This window comes from Oryzias melastigma, linkage group LG12 (genome assembly GCF_002922805.2).
Source record: "Oryzias melastigma strain HK-1 linkage group LG12, ASM292280v2, whole genome shotgun sequence".
In the NCBI taxonomy this organism is placed as follows: domain Eukaryota; kingdom Metazoa; phylum Chordata; class Actinopteri; order Beloniformes; family Adrianichthyidae; genus Oryzias; species Oryzias melastigma.
The window spans coordinates 1093679-1114588 of record NC_050523.1 but is presented as its reverse complement, the minus strand read 5'-3'; the positions used below and the strand labels follow the sequence as shown (position 1 = coordinate 1114588).

Here is a 20910-nt window from a genome sequence, read left to right as displayed (position 1 = left end):
CAAAAAAAAAAAAAAAAAACAGGAACACAGGGAGGGATGATGGAAGTCGCTCTACACGACTCGTCGCACTTCAAAAAATCTCTTCAGGTAGTAAATCTGTCCGAGCGTCATGGCGACCAGGACCAGCGCCTCAAAGAAGGACCACAGGACCACCCTGCTGTTCGTGTTGTCGTTGACTGCGGAGGGAAAACAAAAGGCTTCATTAGAAAGGAACCTCCGGCGCTGGACGCGCGTCTCTCTGTGCACGTACTCGCTCTGTGTATCCTCTCGCGGACCTCCATGTACTCCTGCTCGTGCTTGACCGCTGTCATGGCAACAGCCAGCTCGTTGATCATCTCCTCCAGCTTGTTCTGATGAGCTGAAACGAGCAGAAAAAAGCGTCAGCGTTCCGCCTGCAGTCAGCTCTCAAAGCCATGCACGGCACGATGCATGTGCCACGCTGTCTCAACGACTGGATGCTTGTTAGTTTCAACTGCAGAACCAGTTAGAATAAAAAACTCCACAGTGCTTCACAAACTGATCCCTACCATCCCAGCTGTTGACACCTACAGGAGAGCAAAGACCGTCAGAACGCAGGATAAGAGCCACACACGATTCACAGAGCAGACGGGACGCTCAGCACACCTTCAGTCTCCATGTTTTGGCCTTTAGGAGCCTCTCCGATGTCGATGGTGAACATGACGATCTTGGGCGTCATGGTGGACATCTTGTTGCTGAAGCAGAACTTGTAGGTTCCGTCCATGTGGGCCGCCACCGAGTACTTCCCGCTGGACTCCCTGTCCCCTTTGTAGATCTGCTTCCCGTCAGGCCCCGTTATCTACGACCAGAATGAGGAATGAAAACATGCTTTTATACGATTACAATTTACAGTAGATTACAACTTCTCATATCCAACCCTGAACCACCTTTTCCTTAAAATAGTATTTTATAGACTCAGATGGATAGAAAACAGGAACTTGAACTGTCTCCATCCTATTATTGTCATTTGCTACAGCCATCCCTATAGCTCACACTCAGCCCAGCTTATAATGCATAATGTTCCTAAAATAATATCAAAATATGGAGAATTACCTTTCCAACGCGGAGCAGCAAAACACTGGAATGACCTTCAAAAAGTACTAAAACTAACCACCTTTGTATCAGTCCCAGATTTAAAAACATTGTCATTATTTGTACTGACAGAATCCTCCACATTTTAACTAAAAATGCATTCACCTGATTTAGAACTATTTTTAACTAGTTTATTGTTGAATAGATTTTTATCTACTTTTGTATTTCTCCACTCCCATGTCATTATTGTGAATAAGATTGTGTTCTTAATAGCTTACCTGCTTAAATAAATAACTAAAAAGAAATCTATTAAAATGGTAGAAAATTGCAATTAAAAGTAAATTTCTTCTGTTATTTAGAGAAACTGCAACATATTTTCAGAGTGATGGGAAAATGATAGTTTGGTCAATAAATTTCAAAAACAATCACAGAAAAAAGAAATTCCAAAACTTTTTTTTTCACAGGTTTTATAAAGAAGCTTTCAAAGAGATGAAATCACTGTTACCACCTGTAAAGGTTTGAAGAGCTTTTGTCAGTTTTTCCATCTGATGTTTAAACACTTTCAGTCACGCTTCAGTTCCTCCATTCAGTTTACTCTCAACACAGAGACAATTTGCTGAGATTTTTCTGCCTTTTCATAACAAAATCTGTAAACTGTTTTTCTGAAGCCAGTAGAGCGGTCTTTGTTCGACAGAGAGGCTGTGGACTTTATGTTTAACGACTCTAATGAAAACACTGTTTTTATTGGGACATTTTAAAGATGATGGAGGACATATGTGAAAAATAGTCAGATAAAATTACATTTCTTTATTCAAACTGAGAGTCAGAAACAGACGAAAAAAATCCAATTTGAAAAAAATCCTATTTGTGACAGAAAATACGCAGGGTGGGACACAAACTCCCGGCTCCGCCCCATTCTTACAAACAAATAGATCCATGATCGTCTTTGTTTTCCTCATCTGAGCTGGAATCTGGATCAGAACTTTAAAGCTCTGATATTTTATTTCACCAGTAATGTTAGGTTGCGGGTGTGAGGGGCTGTAAGTTAGCAGGAGAGAGTGTAAACAGAGATCTCTCAGTAATGGGGAGGGAAAGGGGGTGGGTTTGCTCTACACAAAAAGTCTCACCAACAACTCAGAGGTGAAATTCTACTGAACTTCTACCGCTCTGCAGAAACTATGTCCTAGAAAACAAAAGGTTTTTAAATTGTTGCTAAAAACATTATAATCATGATTGAAAAACCACTGGGAACGCTCTGTGGGAATGGGACCTTAAAGACCATATGGTCCTGTTAAGAACAGATGGTTAAACTTTAACAAAACACTAGAATTCTTCTTTCCAAATAAATGACATCATCAGCAAGAAGTTATTCATCTAAAAACCCCATTACTGGTTATTTAGATTCAACCACTTGAACAGTTTTAGGAATGACAGAGGATAACAGTTTGAACAATACTTTACGGTCACATCCCTAAAAATAAATTTATATTTACATCAATAAATAGAGCTTTAATGTTAAATTTGCAGTTATGTTTAACCACATGCAAATGTGTGTGTGTCCAAATAGAAGTGATAAGTATGAGATGACTCATCACAGAGCAGACATATGTTTTTGCTTCATCTCAATCCTAACTTCATTCATTTTTACTGATAAATATGGATTATTTCCTGTTGTTAAACTGGTTTAATATTTAAACACATTGAACATTTAAGAAACCATATGGCAGGAATTAAGTTTAGAACATTAGATTTATAGGTCAACAGAGTAATCATTGTCTGAATATTATTTATAGACATTCATTTAGACCGGTTAAAGTCAACAAATTACCGAATGTTGTTAAACTTGATTTGTAGCAATTAGCATCTTTAAGCTAAAGTTACAAATACGACTAATTTACCCAACTTTTGTGTAAAAACTACCTTTAAATGATTCCGGAAAATATTATCATTATTAATGTAACAGGAAAATATTTCAGTATTAAGCTAAAGGCCACAAATCCAGCGCTAACTAGCACCGAGCTGTCATTACGTGGACAGACGGCTAAAGGCTAGCTGCTAGCGTTAGCACGGGCCTCGTTTAACCTTTGAGCAATTCTTAAGAAAATGAAAAAATACAATTTGCATTTGTATATATTGTCAGTTAAGTGTTTCACCTCGACGTCAATGTCCAGAAAGCCTCCTTCGGCCACCTCGAACATGAGGCCCATCTTGGTGCCGGAGTTAACCCGCTCATAGAAGCACTCTTCGGCATGGGCGTCTATGCTAACGAAGTAGCCGGACGCGGTGGCCGTCAGGACGGCCAGCAGGACGACCAGCTCCGAGGTGGTAAACATTGTTCGGGCAGAGAAAGACGCGTCCAGACTGTCCGAGCCTCGTTTCTGAGGAGAATCCTGCGGGATGGAGGGACGCGGAGGGAGAGAGGCTCTGCAGGAAAGCAGCTGCACCAGCCTCGGCTGCTGTACACCGCTCTGAGACTGCCACGTAAGGGTTTACAGAACGGCAGCCGGAGAGGGACAAACTTAAGAAAATAGGTCGATTCAAAAAAGATTTCTGAAGTCACACCTCACTTTCTAAGCATTTTTTGTAATCAGGATATCGTAAGAAAATATATGTATGGATTCAGTACCTCATATCTGATTTTTTTTCAATAATACTGGAAAACTTGCTTATGTTAGATATCTTTGAACCTATGAAAATGATTATAATTGTATGTTTTATTAATTGTACATATTTTACATCAGTATATAGATTTGTTTGATTTGTAGTTCTCTCATTCTGTTTGTTTATTTATTTCTATATAATGTAATCTTAAACTAAAGTCCAAAATAAATTGTGCTGGAGAAAATTAAAATTAATTATGATTCTCATAAATCCATAATTAAGAATAATTTAGGCTGTGATTTATAATTAAGGCTTTGACCCAGTTTAGCGGATCTCCAGCAGAAAAAGTCTTCAGAGTTTATCACATGTATTTAGAATATTTTTTAAATGGCAATAAAGCTGCTGTTTCAACACAAATGCAGTGAAACAATGTGTAAATGTGTCAAATTGAAAATGTCCTGTCAGGGTTGAATTTTTCTCTTAGTCTGTTTGTTTTTGTTCATTTTGACTTATCTCACCTCCTGAGTGGAACGCCTTAAACAACTTCACAGTCGAAATTTTTGTTTTTTAATTTTTTTGTGTCTTAAATTTCAATGTGTGAAATTTTATTAACATGTCAATGTGCACAGCCTCATGCAGTAAATGTCTGAGTTCAGGTTACATGTTATGTTTGGTTTAATACTCACTTTGGTATTTCTTTATCGTGAATAAAAGAAACGTGTTTTTGTTTGGTTTTATTTTACTCTCATTTTGCACTATTTTTTTGGGGGGGGGACTACATATTTGTTTTTCACTGTTGTGTTGAATTAAACTGATTTTGTTGGTCAGACTGCAGGAGGAGCAGAACACAAGCCATCATACAGCCTAAATGAAATCTCTGAAAGTTTGTTTTTTGAGGTTTCAATATGTAATTCCATCTTTTTAGGGAAATATTACAGCAAGGACATTTTTTATAATATATAAAACAAAAAATATATAAATAAAGTATTAAAAATGTATATTTCATTTTATTATTTATTTTATGAGAATTATTTGGGATAAACTAGTACACAGTAAGTAAAAATTATTTTCCCTCTGTTACAAAAGTATATATATATATATTATCAAGAATAATCAAAATACTTTTGATAAATCCCTGTATAGTTCGTCTAATTCTCAGTAAAATTTAAGTATTATTTAAATATGTGGAGTTTGTGACATTATTCTTTTTAGACCATCAGATTTTGTTTTCTTTACTGAAAAAAATAAATTTACTGAATTTAAAGAAGCAAGAAAATTTAAATATTTTGGGCATAATTTCGGCCAGATTAATCCATAAACAAAAGTAATCTTTTTTTCCAGAAAATTGCAATTTTGTTTTTGCCAGGATATCAATTATGTCTGATTTAAATAATAGAATTACAGTATATGTTTTAACCCCCCAAAATTGAATATAATTTTTATTATAAAGTTGTGACAATTTTACTTTCAAAAGTATAAATAATATGTCGAATACTATTTTAATATTATTTGAAATAAATTCACAAGAAAAAACGAAAAACTTTGGGATTTAGACTCAGCGAGTAGCTCGTAGTAAGAGTTACGGGTTAGTTGGATTTAAGACCTGCTTAATGCCGAAGGAGTGGAGCTCCTGCCATCAAAGAGGTTGTTTTACTCAGTGTGAACCGCATCGACAAACGGGGCGTCTGGGTGTTGAAATCCGTACATCCCCTGTTTTGTCGCATGTTTGGTGACGTCCAATAGTTGCTGTGAAGTCTCCGGGCCGAGGCCTACGGACTTTTCTCCCCGAAGCGGACGGTCACTCACATTTCTGCGGATGCCTGAGTAGTTTTTAGCGCCCGTTTTGATCGGGTTTAAACCGATGAAGCACTTTATTGATTAATCGAAGCGGGAACGATCGGAAACCCTAGCTAGCTAGCCGAAGCTAGCGCTAACTGCCAGCGAGGAAGTGAGGAGGGAAAAAAATGACATCTCGGAGGTAAGAGGCTTGTTTGGAAAACAATGTTAGCCGAACCAGCGAAGTTCGAGCCAACCCAGCTTCATTGGTCCGCGGGGTACACGAGCCCGAGTGGGCCGACGGTTCTGGAGCTGCCCGGAGGCAGACGGAGCGCTTTTTCTGGGCGTTTATGAAGCTCCACACCGGCGTTTGGAGCCTTTGAAGTGGAGGAGTAAACAACATTTCTGCATTTATTTATCTGCAGTTTGTTTACAAAAGTTTAAGAGAACTATAAAATAATCAGGATCTACTTCAAACGCAGCAATGAAGCGTTTCTTGAATCCACAACATTTGATTTAATGTCAGTATTTTTGACCACAGTTTTTTTATATCCGAATAATAATAATTTCCTCGTTAATTCAAAGCCTTTAATGGTCATTTTTCATAGATTTAAATTCACTTCCAAATAGATTTCCAGTCAGCTGCTCAGCTCTGATGAGGAGATACTGGAGAAAGTTGACAGCAGAGACTTGAACTTTGGGACTTGTGATCAATGTTGACTTGTTTCTCTGTGTTTATCCCTCCAGGACATCACTGTCAGGTTAAAGAAACAACTTCTCCTCTTTTATTTTAGTGCAGAAAACTAAATATGTTTTTTGTGTCCTCCCTGCTGGTTTTTAAAGCTCCTTGAAGACAATTTGTGACCAAAAAAATGCTCATTTGAACCACAGCTCACTAACAGAGAGACTGGTGAGCATCTTTGTCTGAGTTTCAGATGGAAGCAAAAGAGGAAAACCCTCCGTCTGCTTCATGTGAGACACATTCCACAGAACATCCACAATAAGGAAGCGTCTGGCCGCAGAGGGGGTGTCACGTCCAGCCGCCTCACGGCTTCACGCTTTCGGTTAATCATTGCAGCTCCAAACGCGGCTTCAGCAGAAACATTTCCCCGATTCGGTGCCAGATAATGAGCTCAAGTGGAGCACGGAGGCACAAAAAAGTGTTTTTGATCAGGAAACAGGAAGAAAGTTTGTCTGAAACACCAGCGTGAGGTTTAGTGTTTGAGGCTCATGATCTATTTAAAGTTTCATTAGTCGAGAAGGCAGAAAGACGGTCGTGTGCAGAGAGGAGGCCAGAAAGGACGAGACGCAGACGGCCGATCAAACTCTGAGGAGAATGTAGAAAATTAACCTTTTTCCTGTTAAATCCTCCGTCACCTTCTGGGATTCATCCAATGATGAACAGATCTTTGACTGTTCAGAATGTACACGCTGAACATGATCATTCATTGTGAAAGGCAGATTGTTTGCTATTATTGATCGATCAGTTTGGAGTATTTGGTTTCATATTTTTGCTTTTCTTTCCTCTATTTCACATGTCGTTCTGAGAGTTTTTTAATCATCAGAGAAATGTTTATTTTGTAAATTAAATTTGGCGTAGACTGTGATAAACATACACACCCTAAAATAATCTTGAAGGGTTTAACGAATCAAATTGAGCCTTCACACATTTGACCAATCAGATGGAGCTCTTTTATGTTGAGTCCCGCCTCCATTTACGTTCAAATTAAAGTTATGTTTCAGTGAAATGGAAACGATGTCTTCATTATTTTGCTCTTTGTTCATGTCATTACTGCTTGGCAACATGGGAAAAATTGTATATCACAATAACAATACATACCATAACAAATTATATTTTCAGTTATCCTATAAAAATGTTTGACATAAGAGTCATTGTTTACTTTTTTCTAACTTTATTTATATAGGTGACATGTAACTGAAGCGTCACAAATGAAAAACATGTTTTACAGTTTGAAGTTTTTTGTAGAAAAAAACACTTTACACAAAAGTTTAGCAATAAAAATCAACAAATAAAAGCAATAGGAGAAAAATGTCACAATAGACACTTTTCTACATGATAAGTATCATCACATCGCCCAGCACTGCATGTTGATCACTAACATCGCTAGATTTCCTCGGGTCCTGCAGTCCTGCTTTTTAAACAAACCTGAGGTTTTTCAAAATAAACTTCTGAACGTCTTACAGTGTGAAAGCAGGTTTTCCTCATCAGTCAGCAGTTCTTCTGCTGTTGGGTTCTTCTGGTTCTGCTGGCTCCATTGACTGTGTATAAGAACTGGACAGAGTGACTCCTCCCTCCTGGGGTTCCAAACAGGAAGTGGCTCCAAGAAGCCAAAATCCCATAAACTTTAAAAGAGAAATAATCAGCTGTCATTCAGTCGTTCTATTGGTCAGAATAAACATTCTTGCTCTGATACATTTTTAACATCTACTTGATAATTCTATTTTTATATAGTTTTAGTTATAAACAGACCAATCGGATGGATCAGTAATAGGAGGCGGAGCCTGTTGGCCCCCACATTCAAAACATTTGACAGATTTTGTGTATCTGCATTAAAGTAGGAAGGGGTGTGGCCTTCCAACAAGCTCACTCCTGATTGGAAAGAGTGGTTGCCATAGAAACATATATCACAAAATAATGACGACTGAATTGACCTCATTTGACTGGAGCCTGAATAAACCGTTTTCTATGGATGAAGTCACACTCACTCAGTCCAGTTCTCTGATACTGTCGATGGTTGGTTCTGTTCTGGGATCGGGTAAATTCTGCTCGGTAACGTCTGCATCTCTGCGTCTCTTGTTGAAGAAACTTCCAGCTGTTTGTCGTCAGACCCTGTGAAGAACAGGATCTGCTCTGAGGAATCCGGTCTAATGTGGATCTTCTCTGATAGAACCGGATCTGTTTGTCCTAACAGAGCGGATCCTTTTTCTGTTGCTTTGTGTTTGTTGTAGCAGCTTCTGTATCATCATAAAAATATGAAACGACTTCCTTAATATTTAGCTGAAATCTACTGGAGCTGAATCATTTCAGGAAAGTCTTCGTGGTCCAGCTCTTTTCTGTTTCTTCTCCATGAATGACTGAACGTTTCTTCTTCTTCCTCAGGTGGTTTCACCCCAACATCACAGGCGTGGAGGCCGAAAACCTCCTGCTGACCCGAGGAGTGGACGGCAGCTTCTTAGCCCGGCCCAGTAAGAGTAACCCGGGAGACTTCACGCTGTCGGTGCGGTAGGTGACCCGACCTCCAGACACCTGACGGTCCTGTTCCTCTGAGAGAAGCTCAGGATCTGCAGTTTGAGACCTGAAGACCTCAATATGAATAAAAGTCTTTGAGTATCTGTGGTCATGACGTTTGTGTGGTGAATCTCACAGCTGATGCTCGAGTTTGAAATGTTAACATTTAATGAAAACAGGAAACAGAACCAAACCCGGTCGGAGCCCGCAGTGCTTCCCACCGGGTCACATCAGGACCGGCTGAGAGGGAAGGAAGAACTGTACGATGTAAAACAGAAGAATGTGAAAACAGCTTTATACTCTAAAGTACAAGTTCCAAAAAAATATTTTAAATTGGAATTAATTCTGAAAACTTAAGAAAAACCCAAAACTGTTGATGGTAAAACGTTCCTTTGATGACATCGCCATAACCACTGTCACCTGCTGCCAATCATGACCTGATAGCCAATGAGCTCAAAGCTCCGCCCACATGAAGAATTATGATCAACTTCAAAAATAAGTCTGAAATTAAACTGTAAATTGTCGTCTGACACAAAGATGGAGAAAATACAAACCATAATACATATTTATTGATATCTGCTAACAGTTTGTCAGTTTTCAAAGAGTCTTTTTGAGTTTAAAGCTCTTTTAAAATTTTCAATGAGTTGTTTAAATGTACAGTCTGGTTTTTCTCTGCTTCCAGCGACAGATTTCAGCTGTGAGAAATCTGAGGTTGTTTCAGATTAAAAGCATCTTTGTAAAATATTTTGCTTTTAAAAACAAATATGAAAAAACAACAATTTTAGCAAATGCTCCGCTGAAAAAAAATCTCTGGAACTTTTATAAGTGTTTCACTTCTGCTTTACTTTTGAAAGACTTCAAGTTAATTAATTAAAATTTTATTTTGACAGGTTTAATATCTATAGAATTTTATTTAACTTTTATTTATATACAATATTTTGTCAAGTTTAACTTGTTATTTAACAAAATTATTTAAAAAAAGCATTAAAGAGCAACCGCATTCATGCTCTTTTCACAGAAAAGGTCATTTTTTTTAAATGATTTAGTCACATTCAAGACTTTTAGATCAAACTGTCCTCGGTGTAAACCTGGATCCGGCGCTCTTCTGTGGCAGCGGTTTGTTTCCAGGAGCGGCCGGCAGGTGTGCAGGTAAACAGACCTAAACCAACAGCAGATGTTCAGGAGCTGCAGCTGAAAGGACAGCAAACATCGGAGCTGCTCAAGCTCAGCCGGACTCCCGTCCACGGCGGGAAGGTGGATCCTCTTACCAGAGGAGCACCTGTCCGTGTCCTCGGCTGTAACAGCGTCACGCTGCCGCCAAACCTCAGGATCCGCTCAGCTTCTGCTTTTGCACTTCCTGCCGTCACTCACCGTGACTCAGCTGTCGTCTGTCTGCTAAGAAAGAAACTGTTCGGACGCAGGAGATTCTGGTCTTTTGTCTCATATTTCTGTACAATGCTTATATAAGTTTATATTCCTGGACGTGAGTTCATGATTTGATCGAGAAGCAAACGTTCAAAAACGTTCAAGAAGTTATTTTTTTTACCAAAATAATGTGAAAATTCAAAATACGACTTCAACTGAATGAAAAGACTTAACATACAATATGAACATATTAGCAATGTGGGCGTGGTTATCAAAAGGAACTCCGTCGCTAAGGAAACCCAAAAGCTTACTTTAGCTGATTCGTCTAAAAATGACATTGAGTCGTTTGTCACCCCCAGACGACCAAAAGTTAAAATGGTTGCTATGGAGACCAACCAACAGAAAAGCCGCCATTTTGAGGAAAGTATTTATTTTCATGAATTTGTCACCTGCTGCTCTGACTGGACATGTTCAAACGTGAGCAGCAGAGCGGGTGGCGCCGGTGAACTATATAATGCACACGACTCTATTCATTTGAAGTTTCATTTCTATATTTAATATGTACATTTATACAGATGTGGCCATTTTTGGAGCTAAAATACGGCAAAAACTCTAAATCTTAATGAAGAATCTGTTCAATTTATGAAAAAATTGACTTTATTATTTTCTACTGAGATGAAAGTTTGCTTTATTGAAATATAACAATAACAAAATCATTTTGTTCTGTCTGACTCATATTGTTTTATAGCTTGTTTTATTTTGAAAAGTCTTGTATATAAAACATTTTCGGTAATTTTCCCCTGTTGGAAGTTTGAAATGTTCCAGTGAAACAAAAAATGTAAAAAAATGTTGAAATTGCAGCAAAAGTGATCCATTTTGTTTTAATGACTTTCTTTATTACACTTAAATAAACTTTAAAATGTTTTTTTAAGTCAGAATCTGTCTCGGACTGACCTAAAAACCCACAAATCTAACAATAAAACCAAGAGACTCCACTAAAGTTTTGTGTTTTCCAGGCGAAATGGCGCCGTCACCCACATCAAGATCCAGAACACGGGCGACTTCTACGACCTGTACGGCGGGGAGAAGTTCGCCACGCTGGCGGAGCTGGTGCAGTATTACATGGAGCATCACGGGCAGCTGAAGGAGAAGAACGGCGACGTCATCGAGCTCAAGTACCCGCTCAACTGTGCCGACCCCACGTCGGAGAGGTGAGCGCCTCCGACTCACGGGTTCGGGAATCCAGCTTCCTCCTGACCAGCGGGCCCCTCTGCAGGTGGTTCCACGGTCACCTGTCGGGGAGGGAGGCGGAGAAGCTGCTGACGGAGAAGGGCAAGAACGGCAGCTTCCTGGTGAGGGAGAGCCAGAGCCATCCGGGCGACTTCGTCCTGTCCGTCCGCACCGGAGACGACAAGACGGACAGCAGCGACGGCAAACCCAAAGTCACCCACGTCATGATCCGCTGTCAGGTGAGCGGACTCACCTGGGCCACAACCAGGTCACCGAGCCCTTCTACGTTCAGGCCGAGTGTCCCGTCATCTTCTGATTCTACAAGTTGTTTTTATTTAATCAGACAGAATAATCCCAGAGCAGCAATGATCTGATCCTGAGATTAGTCTGTAAACATTTCTTTCTGAATTATCATGTTAGTTTTAACAGGAGTGAAATAGAGACAATCATTAGTGAATATTTAATGAAATCATAAGCAGTCTCACATGGTTGCCATGGAGACCGTTCTCCATCCACGCTGCCTTCTGGAAGCAGAACTGTAACGAGCCTGCTTTGTATGGAGTTTGTATCCAGTGTCCCCGTACTGTCGTCCTGCAGCACGACCTGAAGTACGACGTGGGCGGCGGCGAGAAGTTCGACTCCCTCACAGACCTGGTGGAGCACTACAAGAAGAACCCCATGGTGGAGACGCTGGGCACCGTGCTGCAGCTCAAACAGGTCTGGAAGTCTCACTCCACCCGACGGTTTCCATGGAAACGTGAGACTGAACAGCTGGATTCTCAGTATAAAGAGAAGTTAATATTTGATTGGCTAAATGTGACAGAAGTTTAGGTAAATGTCTGTTTACATGCAGACTTCAGGTACGTTTGACCTCTTCCTGCCTCAGTTTCTTTAAATACAACATCAATCAATGTCTCAATACCTTACAGACGTAATAAATGGACAGAAAACCGAAAATGAAAAAGCATAAATTTATTTGCATTTAAATGGACAGAAGTAGTCTGTATCCAGACCTTTTGTTTCTCTGCTCTCCATCAGTAGAGTCCTGCCTTTCATTCACATCACTTTGAAAAAACTAACCTGAAACAACCAACTGTCTTTGATATAATTATATGTAAATGTCTGTGAACATCAGAACAGAAAAGAAACTCTAAAGTCTATTTTTATACAAGTCTCTTTGTTTTATTCTACTCTAGATTCTCTGTTTCTTCATGTTTCAATCTGGGGTTGTAGTTCTTGACCTTTCTAGTAAATGTTTTTGTCTTCTGCAGCCGCTCAACACGACGCGCATCAACGCGGCGGAGATAGAAAGTCGCGTGCGTGAGCTCAGTAAACTGGCGGAGGCCACAGACAAGGTGAAGCAGGGCTTCTGGGAGGAGTTTGAGGTGAGTGTTCTGAAAAAGACGAGTCTCCTGCTTTTACTCTGAATTCACATCTAATGTGCTTTTATTCTGAAAATTACATCTTGTGTGCTTTTACTGTAAAATCATTTCTAGTGTTTTTTACTCTGAAGTCACATCTCGTGTGCTTTCATTCTGAAATTAAATTTAGTGAGCTTTTATTCTGAAATTACATCTAGTGTGCTTTTACTCTGAAATCACATCAGGTGTGCTTTCTATTCTGAAATCACTTAAGCGCTCCACATTCACTATAATTCTTGGTTCAATGCGCAGATATCGTCATGATTTCAGAAAACTCTTATTTTGAAAGCGTAGCGGACGTTTGGAGCCGTTTCCTGTAGAGAGCGTTTGCAGCATGCAGGTGGACCGCAGGTGATAAAGCCGTTTCTGTTCTCGTGCAGACGTTGCAGCAGCAGGAGTGTAAACTGCTGTACAGCCGTAAGGAGGGACAGAGACCGGAGAACAAAAACAAGAACCGATACAAGAACATCCTGCCCTGTGAGGACCTGCGGCGCCGCTTCCACTCCATGCCGCTCGGCTCCGCCCCTTTCTCATCTCCTCTTTGTGTTTGCAGTCGACCACACGCGGGTGGTGCTGAACGACGGAGACCCCAACGAGCCCGGCTCCGACTACATCAACGCCAACATCATCATGGTGAGTCTTCCTCTCTAATCTGGAACTGCGCAGCCGTCTGCGCAGCTGTCTGCGCAGCCACCTGAGCGGTTCTGGTTCTGGATGTCTGCAGCCGGAGCTGGACTTGAAGTGCAACAGTAACAAGCTGAAGAAGAGCTACATCGCTACTCAGGGCTGCCTGCAGAACACCATCAGTGACTTCTGGAGGATGGTGTTTCAGGAGAACTCGCGGGTCATCGTCATGACGACCAAAGAGGTGGAAAGAGGAAAGGTCAGGAGGCCAGCAGACCTTCGTCTTCTTCTTCTGTGGTGGTTTGCTCCTTTTCTTCACCCGTGAATAACTGTCCTGACAGAGCAAGTGTGTGAAGTACTGGCCCGACGTGTCGGCGCTGAAAGAGTACGGCGCCATGCGGGTCCGTAATGTGAGGGAGACGTCTGCGCACGACTACATCCTCCGGGAGCTGAAGCTGTCCAAAGTGGGGCAGGTGAGCGGCGCGGCGCGGCAGACGCGGTGGGCAGAGCCACTGTCTCCTCAGAAACCTTCATCCGGGTCCACGCTGTTTTCAGGGAAACACAGAACGCACGGTGTGGCAGTACCACTTCCGAGCCTGGCCGGACCACGGCGTCCCCGCCGACCCGGGTGGAGTCCTGGACTTCTTAGAGGAGGTCAACCTGAAGCAGGAGAGCATCGTGGAGGCCGGTCCGATCGTGGTTCACTGCAGGTAACGGCGGCGGAACGTGTGGGGGAGGAAGCTGATGAACAGCCGCTCAGTGGTTCTGGTTCTGTCCTCAGTGCGGGGATCGGTCGGACCGGAACCTTCATCGTCATCGACATCTTGATAGACGTGATCCGAGAAAAAGGTGAGAGAGAAACCGACAGAACTTTCTGCAAGATTTCCTCCGACTGAAACCAACGTCTGCGTTTTACTGCGAATACTAACAAGACTTCACTGACTGTAATACTTTTACTGTACTCTATTTGACCTCGCTGTAACTTAACTTTAAGTTTATGTTTATTAAATTTAACTTAACTTTAACCTCACTTAAAATTCTACTTTACTTTTACTTTACTACACTTTTACTTCACTTTACATTATATTACATTTACTGAACGTATCTTAACTTTACCTTACTTTAACTTTACATAAGTTTACTTAACTTTTGCTTTTAATTTAATATAACTTTACTCTTACTTAAATTTATTAAAATAACTTTACTTTTACTTTAAAATAACTTTACTTTTACTTTAAAATAACTTTACTTAACATAACTTTACTTTTACTTAAACATAACTTCACTTAACTTTACTTTTACTTTACTTAACTTTACTTCTACTTCAACATAACTTTACTTAACTTTACTCTTAGTTTCCTTTAACTTCCTTTAACTTTACTGTAAATGTAGTTTAATATTTTTTTTACTTTAATTTAGACTTAAATATTTGAAGGAAAATTCCTCTGAAATAGTTTTTTTTCTTTCGTTCTGTGGGACAAAAAGTATAAACAGTTTTTAAAAACTGATGGAGCGACTGAAATCAATCAGAAAGTAAATATTCTCACATGAAGGAACTTATTTTCATCTTGTTTTTGTGATGTTTATTTTTAGCTCAGAACAAATGTTGTAGTTTTTAATGTTAATTCTCTCGTATTTGCATTTGTAATGAATCGATTTGGCGTCTGCAGAAAGCGCGCCCGTTCTGCTGCTGTGCTAATCGTGGCGTTCTTTGCGGTCACCTGCAGGCGTGGACTGCGACATGGACGTGCCGAAGACCATCCAGATGGTTCGCTCCAAGCGCTCGGGGATGGTGCAGACGGAGGCGCAGTACCGCTTCATCTACATGGCTGTGAAGCACTACATAGAAACTCTGCAGCGGCGCATCGAGGAGGAGCAGGTGAGCAGTGGGCGTCGGCTTCTGCACCTCCTCCTTCCAGACTCCAACCCTCCTCCTCCTCTCTGCAGAAGAGCAAGATTAAAGGGCGGGAGTACACCAACATCAAGTACTCGCTGTCTGACCTGACCGCCGGCGAGCAGGGCCCCCTGACACCCTGCACCCCCCTCCCCACCCCCACCTGCACAGAGTGAGTGGCACCTGCACTAAGTCCCGCCTCCTCGGCGTCTTCCGGCCGGCTCACGTGTGTTTGGTTTGTCAGGATGAGGGACGACAGCTCCAGAGTCTACGAGAACGTGGGGCTGATGCAGCAGCAGAAGAGCTTCAGATGAGACCCGCCGCGGACCGGAGCTCCTTCAGATCCAGGTACGCTCCTTTAGATCCAGGTACGCTCCTTTAGATCCAGGTACGCTCCTTCAGATCCAGGTACGCTCCTTCAGATCCAGGTACGCTCCTTCAGATCCAGGTACGCTCCTTCAGATCCAGGTACGCTCCTTCAGATCCAGGTACGCTCCTTCAGATCCAGGTACGCTCCTTCAGATCCAGGTACGCTCCTTCAGATCCAGGTACGCTCCTTCAGATCCAGGTACGCTCCTTCAGATCCAGGTACGCTCCTTCAGATCCAGGTACGCTCCTTCAGATCCAGGTACGCTCCTTCAGATCCAGGTACGCTCCTTCAGATCCAGGTACGCTCCTTCAGATCCAGGTACGCTCCTTCAGATCCAGGTACGCTCCTTCAGATCCAGGTACGCTCCTTCAGATCCAGGTACGCTCCTTCAGATCCAGGTACGCTCCTTCAGATCCAGGTACGCTCCTTCAGATCCAGGTACGCTCCTTCAGATCCAGGTACGCTCCTTCAGATCCAGGTACGCTCCTTCAGATCCAGGTACGCTCCTTCAGATCCAGGTACGCTCCTTCAGATCCAGGTACGCTCCTTCAGATCCAGGTACGCTCCTTCAGATCCAGGTACGCTCCTTCAGATCCAGGTACGCTCCTTCAGATCCAGGTACGCTCCTTCAGATCCAGGTACGCTCCTTCAGATCCAGGTACGCTCCTTCAGATCCAGGTACGCTCCTTCAGATCCAGGTACGCTCCTTCAGATCCAGGTACGCTCCTTCAGATCCAGGTACGCTCCTTCAGATCCAGGTACGCTCCTTCAGATCCAGGTACGCTCCTTCAGATCCAGGTACGCTCCTTCAGATCCAGGTACGCTCCTTCAGATCCAGGTACGCTCCTTCAGATCCAGGTACGCTCCTTCAGATCCAGGTACGCTCCTTCAGATCCAGGTACGCTCCTTCAGATCCAGGTACGCTCCTTCAGATCCAGGTACGCTCCTTCAGATCCAGGTACGCTCCTTCAGATCCAGGTACGCTCCTTCAGATCCAGGTACGCTCCTTCAGATCCAGGTACGCTCCTTCAGATCCAGGTACGCTCCTTCAGATCCAGGTACGCTCCTTCAGATCCAGGTACGCTCCTTCAGATCCAGGTACGCTCCTTCAGATCCAGGTACGCTCCTTCAGATCCAGGTACGCTCCTTCAGATCCAGGTACGCTCCTTCAGATCCAGGTACGCTCCTTCAGATCCAGGTACGCTCCTTCAGATCCAGGTACGCTCCTTCAGATCCAGGTACGCTCCTTCAGATCCAGGTACGCTCCTTCAGATCCAGGTACGCTCCTTCAGATCCAGGTACGCTCCTTCAGATCCAGGTACGCTCCTTCAGATCCAGGTACGCTCCTTCAGATCCAGGTACGCTCCTTCAGATCCAGGTACGCTCCTTCAGATCCAGGTACGCTCCTTCAGATCCAGGTACGCTCCTTCAGATCCAGGTACGCTCCTTCAGATCCAGGTACGCTCCTGCTGGACCTGTGAGGTCAGGAGGAGGACGGGGAGGAGCCTGATGCTCCACCTGCTCCAGACGCGTTCAGGATAAATCCTGGAGTATTTCTGTAGATAAATGTTTGTTGTGGTTTAGATAAAAAAAGGATTTTATTCAGTTAAGAAACGAAACTTGAATTCCTGAACCATTTAAATTTGCTACTTTTGTACAAATGATAACGACTTTAACAAAAAAGAAGAAACTTGGAAACAGGAATCAAGTGAAGCCAGCTGCTCCGTTTCTCCTGCTCAGCCTTTTCTGACTCAAAGTAAGTGACAGAAAAACATAATCGTTTTTTAAACGATTAAAAATGTAATTTATATATAAACACCTGGATAAATGTAACTTTTCTTAAACCCTGTTAATTTTAAACATGAAAAGATTTGGGTTAAAAGAAAAATCACAGCTCTGTCCAAAACCATAAACATAAGAACTATACGTCGGTTTGAAAATGTCTCTAAAAGAAAATCTGTTTATATTTTCTTCCCTGTGATTCTTTTCTTTATATTGAATAGGATTATTCTGAAATGTTATTTAGAGGAAAAACATGTTATAAATCTGCTATAAATTTAGGTCAACTTCCTGATTAGATCCTGATTCATCAGTTTTTTAAAAATTTACCTGAATTAATTTCTGCTTCACAGATTTAAAAAACACATTTTTGTTGAAACTGCAGCCAAATTTTCCACCTGGATCTGTTGAAGCTTCGTAAAGGTTCAGGAGCATCAGAATGTGTCCAGCAAGAACATTTCTATACATAGAATGAAAACGTTTTATTTTCCTGAGGAGGACAGATGAAAGCTGCTGTTGCCTGGCAACCGTTCATTAACAGCAAAACAGTAGGAAACAGAATCATCTGTAGGACATCTGTCATCATTCAAGGTAGAACTCTTCAAAATCCTTCAGTGTTTCAAATAGTTCTGGTAAAAAAGGATAAATGTTCGTGTAGGAGGTTGGTTTCATTCTAGTCGTTACTGTGTAAGAAAAGACAGAAATCCTTCTGGGAAGGGTTTTGTGTAGAGAAGGCGGAGCATGAGAGGAGGCGGAGCATACGAAAAGAGCAAGTGGACCATGAGAGGAGGCGGAGCATACGAAAGGAAAAGGTGGAGCATGAGAGGAGGCGGAGCATACGAAAAGAGAAGGTGGAGCATGAGAGGAGGCGGAGCATACAAAGAGAAGGTGGAGCATCAGAGGAGGTGGAGCATGAGAGGAGGCGGAGCATACAAACAGGCGGAGTATAAGAGAAGGTGGAGCATGAGAGGAGGCGGAGCATTAGAGGAGGCGGAGCATACGAAAAGAGAAGGTGGAGCATTAGAGGAGGCGGAGCATACGAAAAGAGAAGGTGGAGCATGAGAGGAGGCGGAGCATACGAAAGGAGAAGGTGGAGCATGAGAGGAGGCGGAGCATACAAACAGGCGGAGTATAAGAGAAGGTGGAGCATGAGAGGAGGCGGAGCATTAGAGGAGGCGGAGCATACGAAAAGAGAAGGTGGAGCATGAGAGGAGGAAGAGCATGACGGTAGGAGGAGCATGAGGGAAGGCAGACCAAGAGAGTGGGCGGAGCATGAGAAAAGGCGGAGCAGGAGTCCACCCGGAGCTCGGCTTTCCTGCCGTCAGGATCCTCTCTAACCATTCCTGGTTTCCCCTCCAGGATCTTGATACTTTTGGCCAACCACACCTTGACCGTGACGACGTGGACCGACGGGGGGAACCGAACCACGGGGGAGGCCGGACTCGGGGGGGTCGTCATCCTGCTCTCGCTCATTCCTCAAACATTCCCCCCAGTTGAATTGGAAACCACTGTGATCATCTGAGAAGCCTTTGAAGAACCCAAACCTGAAACCGCAGCCCGGGTTTGGAGTTTGGGAATCACAGCCGGCAGGGGCCGCCGGCCGCCAACTAACCTCACTAATGCCCCCCCCGCTTCTTTTTCCTGCACTAACTGAGTTTGGAGACGGCCCCGTGCCAAACTAACTCCTAATCTCTGAGCTCCGCCTTCAGTCTGGAGAGGAGCTCCAGGTTCTGCTCCTGAAGCGCGACCCGACCCGATCTCAGAGCCAGAGTCCTTAAAGCTGCGCCGTCGTTTCAGAATCGCCTTAAAACGGGGTGCACCCCCACTTCACTTAGCATTACTGCGGGGGGGTCTGTTGTGTTTTTAAGTGCTCAGTCTTTCATCGTTCTCTCCCTTTAAAGAAGGAACCCCCTGCTAGCTCCGCCCCCTCCGAGCGCTGCTGCTGGAGATCACCTTGATCAGGTGGTTTAACACAAACTCTGGTCCTTCTGCTGCTGTTGTTCAAAAGCATCAGTTTGATCTTTTCTGAATCCTGAAGAAGAAGAAATGACACTAAAGCCTCAGGTTAGCTCCAGCAGGAAACCGTCGCTAACTTCACTGAAAATACAGACTCTGCAATAAACGAAACGAGGTGAACGTGAAGACAGACCGGCGAGGACGCGGAAAACACGAGGGTTTCTAATTGTTTTAGTCAAAAATTATGATTCTGTTTCTATTATTTCACTCTGGAACAAAACTGGATCCAGAACTCAGTAGATCCACAATTTAGTGGCTTGGATCCAGAATTCAGTGGATCTGGATCTCAGTGGATCCGGAACTCATGGATTCAGAGTTTATGGAATCCACATGTCAACAGATCATGAATTTGGTGGATACGATTTCAGTGGATCAATAATTCAGTGGATCCAATACTCAGTAGATCCAGAATTCAGTGGATCTTGATCTAAGTGGATCCAAAGCTCATTGGATCCAGTATTCTGTGGATTTGAAACTAAATGGATTCAGAATTCTTTGTATCCAGATCTAAATGGATTATGAATTTGGTAGATCCAGAATTCAGTGGACCTAATTCTAAGTAGATCCAGTGTCCAGTAGATCTAGAACTCAGTGGATCCAGAATTGAGTAGATCTGCATCTAAGTGGATCCAGAACTCATGGATTTAGAATTTATTGAATCCAGATCTTAATGGATCATGAATTTGGTGGATCCAGATTTTAGTGGACCTCATTCTAAGTAGATCCAGAACTCAATGGATCCAGAACTTGGTGGATTCAGAACTCATGGATTCAGAATTCATTGATCCTAGATCTAAATGGATCATGAATTTGGTGGATCCAGAAGTCAGTGGATCTAAATCTAAGTCTTAAGTGGATCCAGAACTTGTGGATCCCTTTCGGACTTTGTCAAACTGTGGGGTTTGTGTTAAATCTGGATGTCTTCTAGTTTTAGTCGTTTTATTTTGAATCTCCAGTTGCTCCTCGACCCCCCCCCCCCTCCCCCCGTGTCTCGCCGTCTGGAGGAGTTGCGGTTCTGATCCGGGTTCTGTTTTCAGGAGCTGCTTCCTCTCATCTGCTGCTTCACTGCAAGTGTTCTTTCAACCCCCCAGCTCCTGTGCAGCCCCCCCACTCCTGCCGTGTTCTGTGCCACGCCCAGGGGGGGTTGTGAGCGCGTGCAGACACCCCCCATTACCCATGTAAGCGGTTTCGATGTGCCTTCGGTGCACTCGCCTGCCTGTGTGGAGCGGCGGCGCTCCTTAATGTGAACAAACCCGAACCAGTCTCTATTTTTTAACGTGTAACATACGTGAGCAGCAGGCGCAGGAGAATGTACTAAAACATATCTACATGCCAATTTAATATGCGGCGCCCCCCCATGCCACAGGGGGGCGCCCTCACAGCTTCAGAGGTGTATTATATGACTTTCAATGCAGTTCACGTGTTAACGTCCTGTAACAATAAACGACTCATGCCTCACCGCGCCGCCTCCTGTTTGCTCCGCGTCTGCAGGAAAGAACCGGAAACGCCGACATGAGGCGTTCACGGTTCAGAC

The 20910-nt window shown here is 42.9% G+C and overlaps 2 protein-coding genes across 3 annotated transcripts; one reads left to right on the top strand and one right to left on the bottom strand.

Annotated features, from left to right (window-relative positions):
* On the bottom strand, nucleotides 1-3558 carry tmed2 (transmembrane p24 trafficking protein 2). Its single transcript, XM_024299853.2, has 4 exons — nucleotides 3204-3558; nucleotides 625-817; nucleotides 251-358; nucleotides 1-176 (listed from the first exon to the last, which is right to left on the bottom strand). Exons 1-4 carry the CDS (start codon nucleotides 3381-3383, stop codon nucleotides 52-54), a joined length of 606 nt encoding a protein of 201 aa, XP_024155621.1. The 5' UTR covers nucleotides 3384-3558; the 3' UTR covers nucleotides 1-51.
* A 1757-nt stretch (nucleotides 3559-5315) lies between these two features.
* ptpn11a (protein tyrosine phosphatase non-receptor type 11a) lies at nucleotides 5316-20834 on the top strand. Of its 2 annotated transcripts, none has more exons than XM_024298973.2 (16): nucleotides 5316-5629; nucleotides 8549-8671; nucleotides 11059-11253; nucleotides 11319-11511; nucleotides 11870-11989; nucleotides 12544-12657; nucleotides 13074-13170; nucleotides 13247-13326; nucleotides 13418-13576; nucleotides 13659-13790; nucleotides 13873-14027; nucleotides 14099-14166; nucleotides 15045-15196; nucleotides 15265-15383; nucleotides 15456-15559; nucleotides 18720-20834. In XM_024298973.2, exons 1-15 carry the CDS (start codon nucleotides 5616-5618, stop codon nucleotides 15523-15525), a joined length of 1791 nt encoding a protein of 596 aa, XP_024154741.1. In that variant the 5' UTR covers nucleotides 5316-5615; the 3' UTR covers nucleotides 15526-15559; nucleotides 18720-20834. The 2 variants fall into 2 exon arrangements, with proteins under 2 accessions (XP_024154741.1, XP_024154740.1); XM_024298972.2 differs by having other exon boundaries at nucleotides 17714-20834.
* The last annotated feature ends 76 nt before the right edge of the window (nucleotides 20835-20910 follow it).

Excerpts from the sequence above, each read along its gene's own strand:
- ptpn11a (XM_024298973.2), top strand. Across the intron at positions 11,254-11,318 it reads GCCGACCCCACGTCGGAGAG|GTGGTTCCACGGTCACCTGT; the intron begins GTGAGCGCCTCC and ends GCCCCTCTGCAG. Across the intron at positions 11,990-12,543 it reads CCGTGCTGCAGCTCAAACAG|CCGCTCAACACGACGCGCAT; the intron begins GTCTGGAAGTCT and ends TGTCTTCTGCAG.
- tmed2 (XM_024299853.2), bottom strand. The coding sequence starts at position 3,383 with ATGTTTACCACCTCGGAGCTGGTCGTCCTGCTGGCCGTCCTGACGGCC. Across the intron at positions 818-3,203 it reads TTCTGGACATTGACGTCGAG|ATAACGGGGCCTGACGGGAA; the intron begins GTGAAACACTTA and ends TTCTGGTCGTAG. Across the intron at positions 359-624 it reads CCAAAACATGGAGACTGAAG|CTCATCAGAACAAGCTGGAG; the intron begins GTGTGCTGAGCG and ends TGCTCGTTTCAG.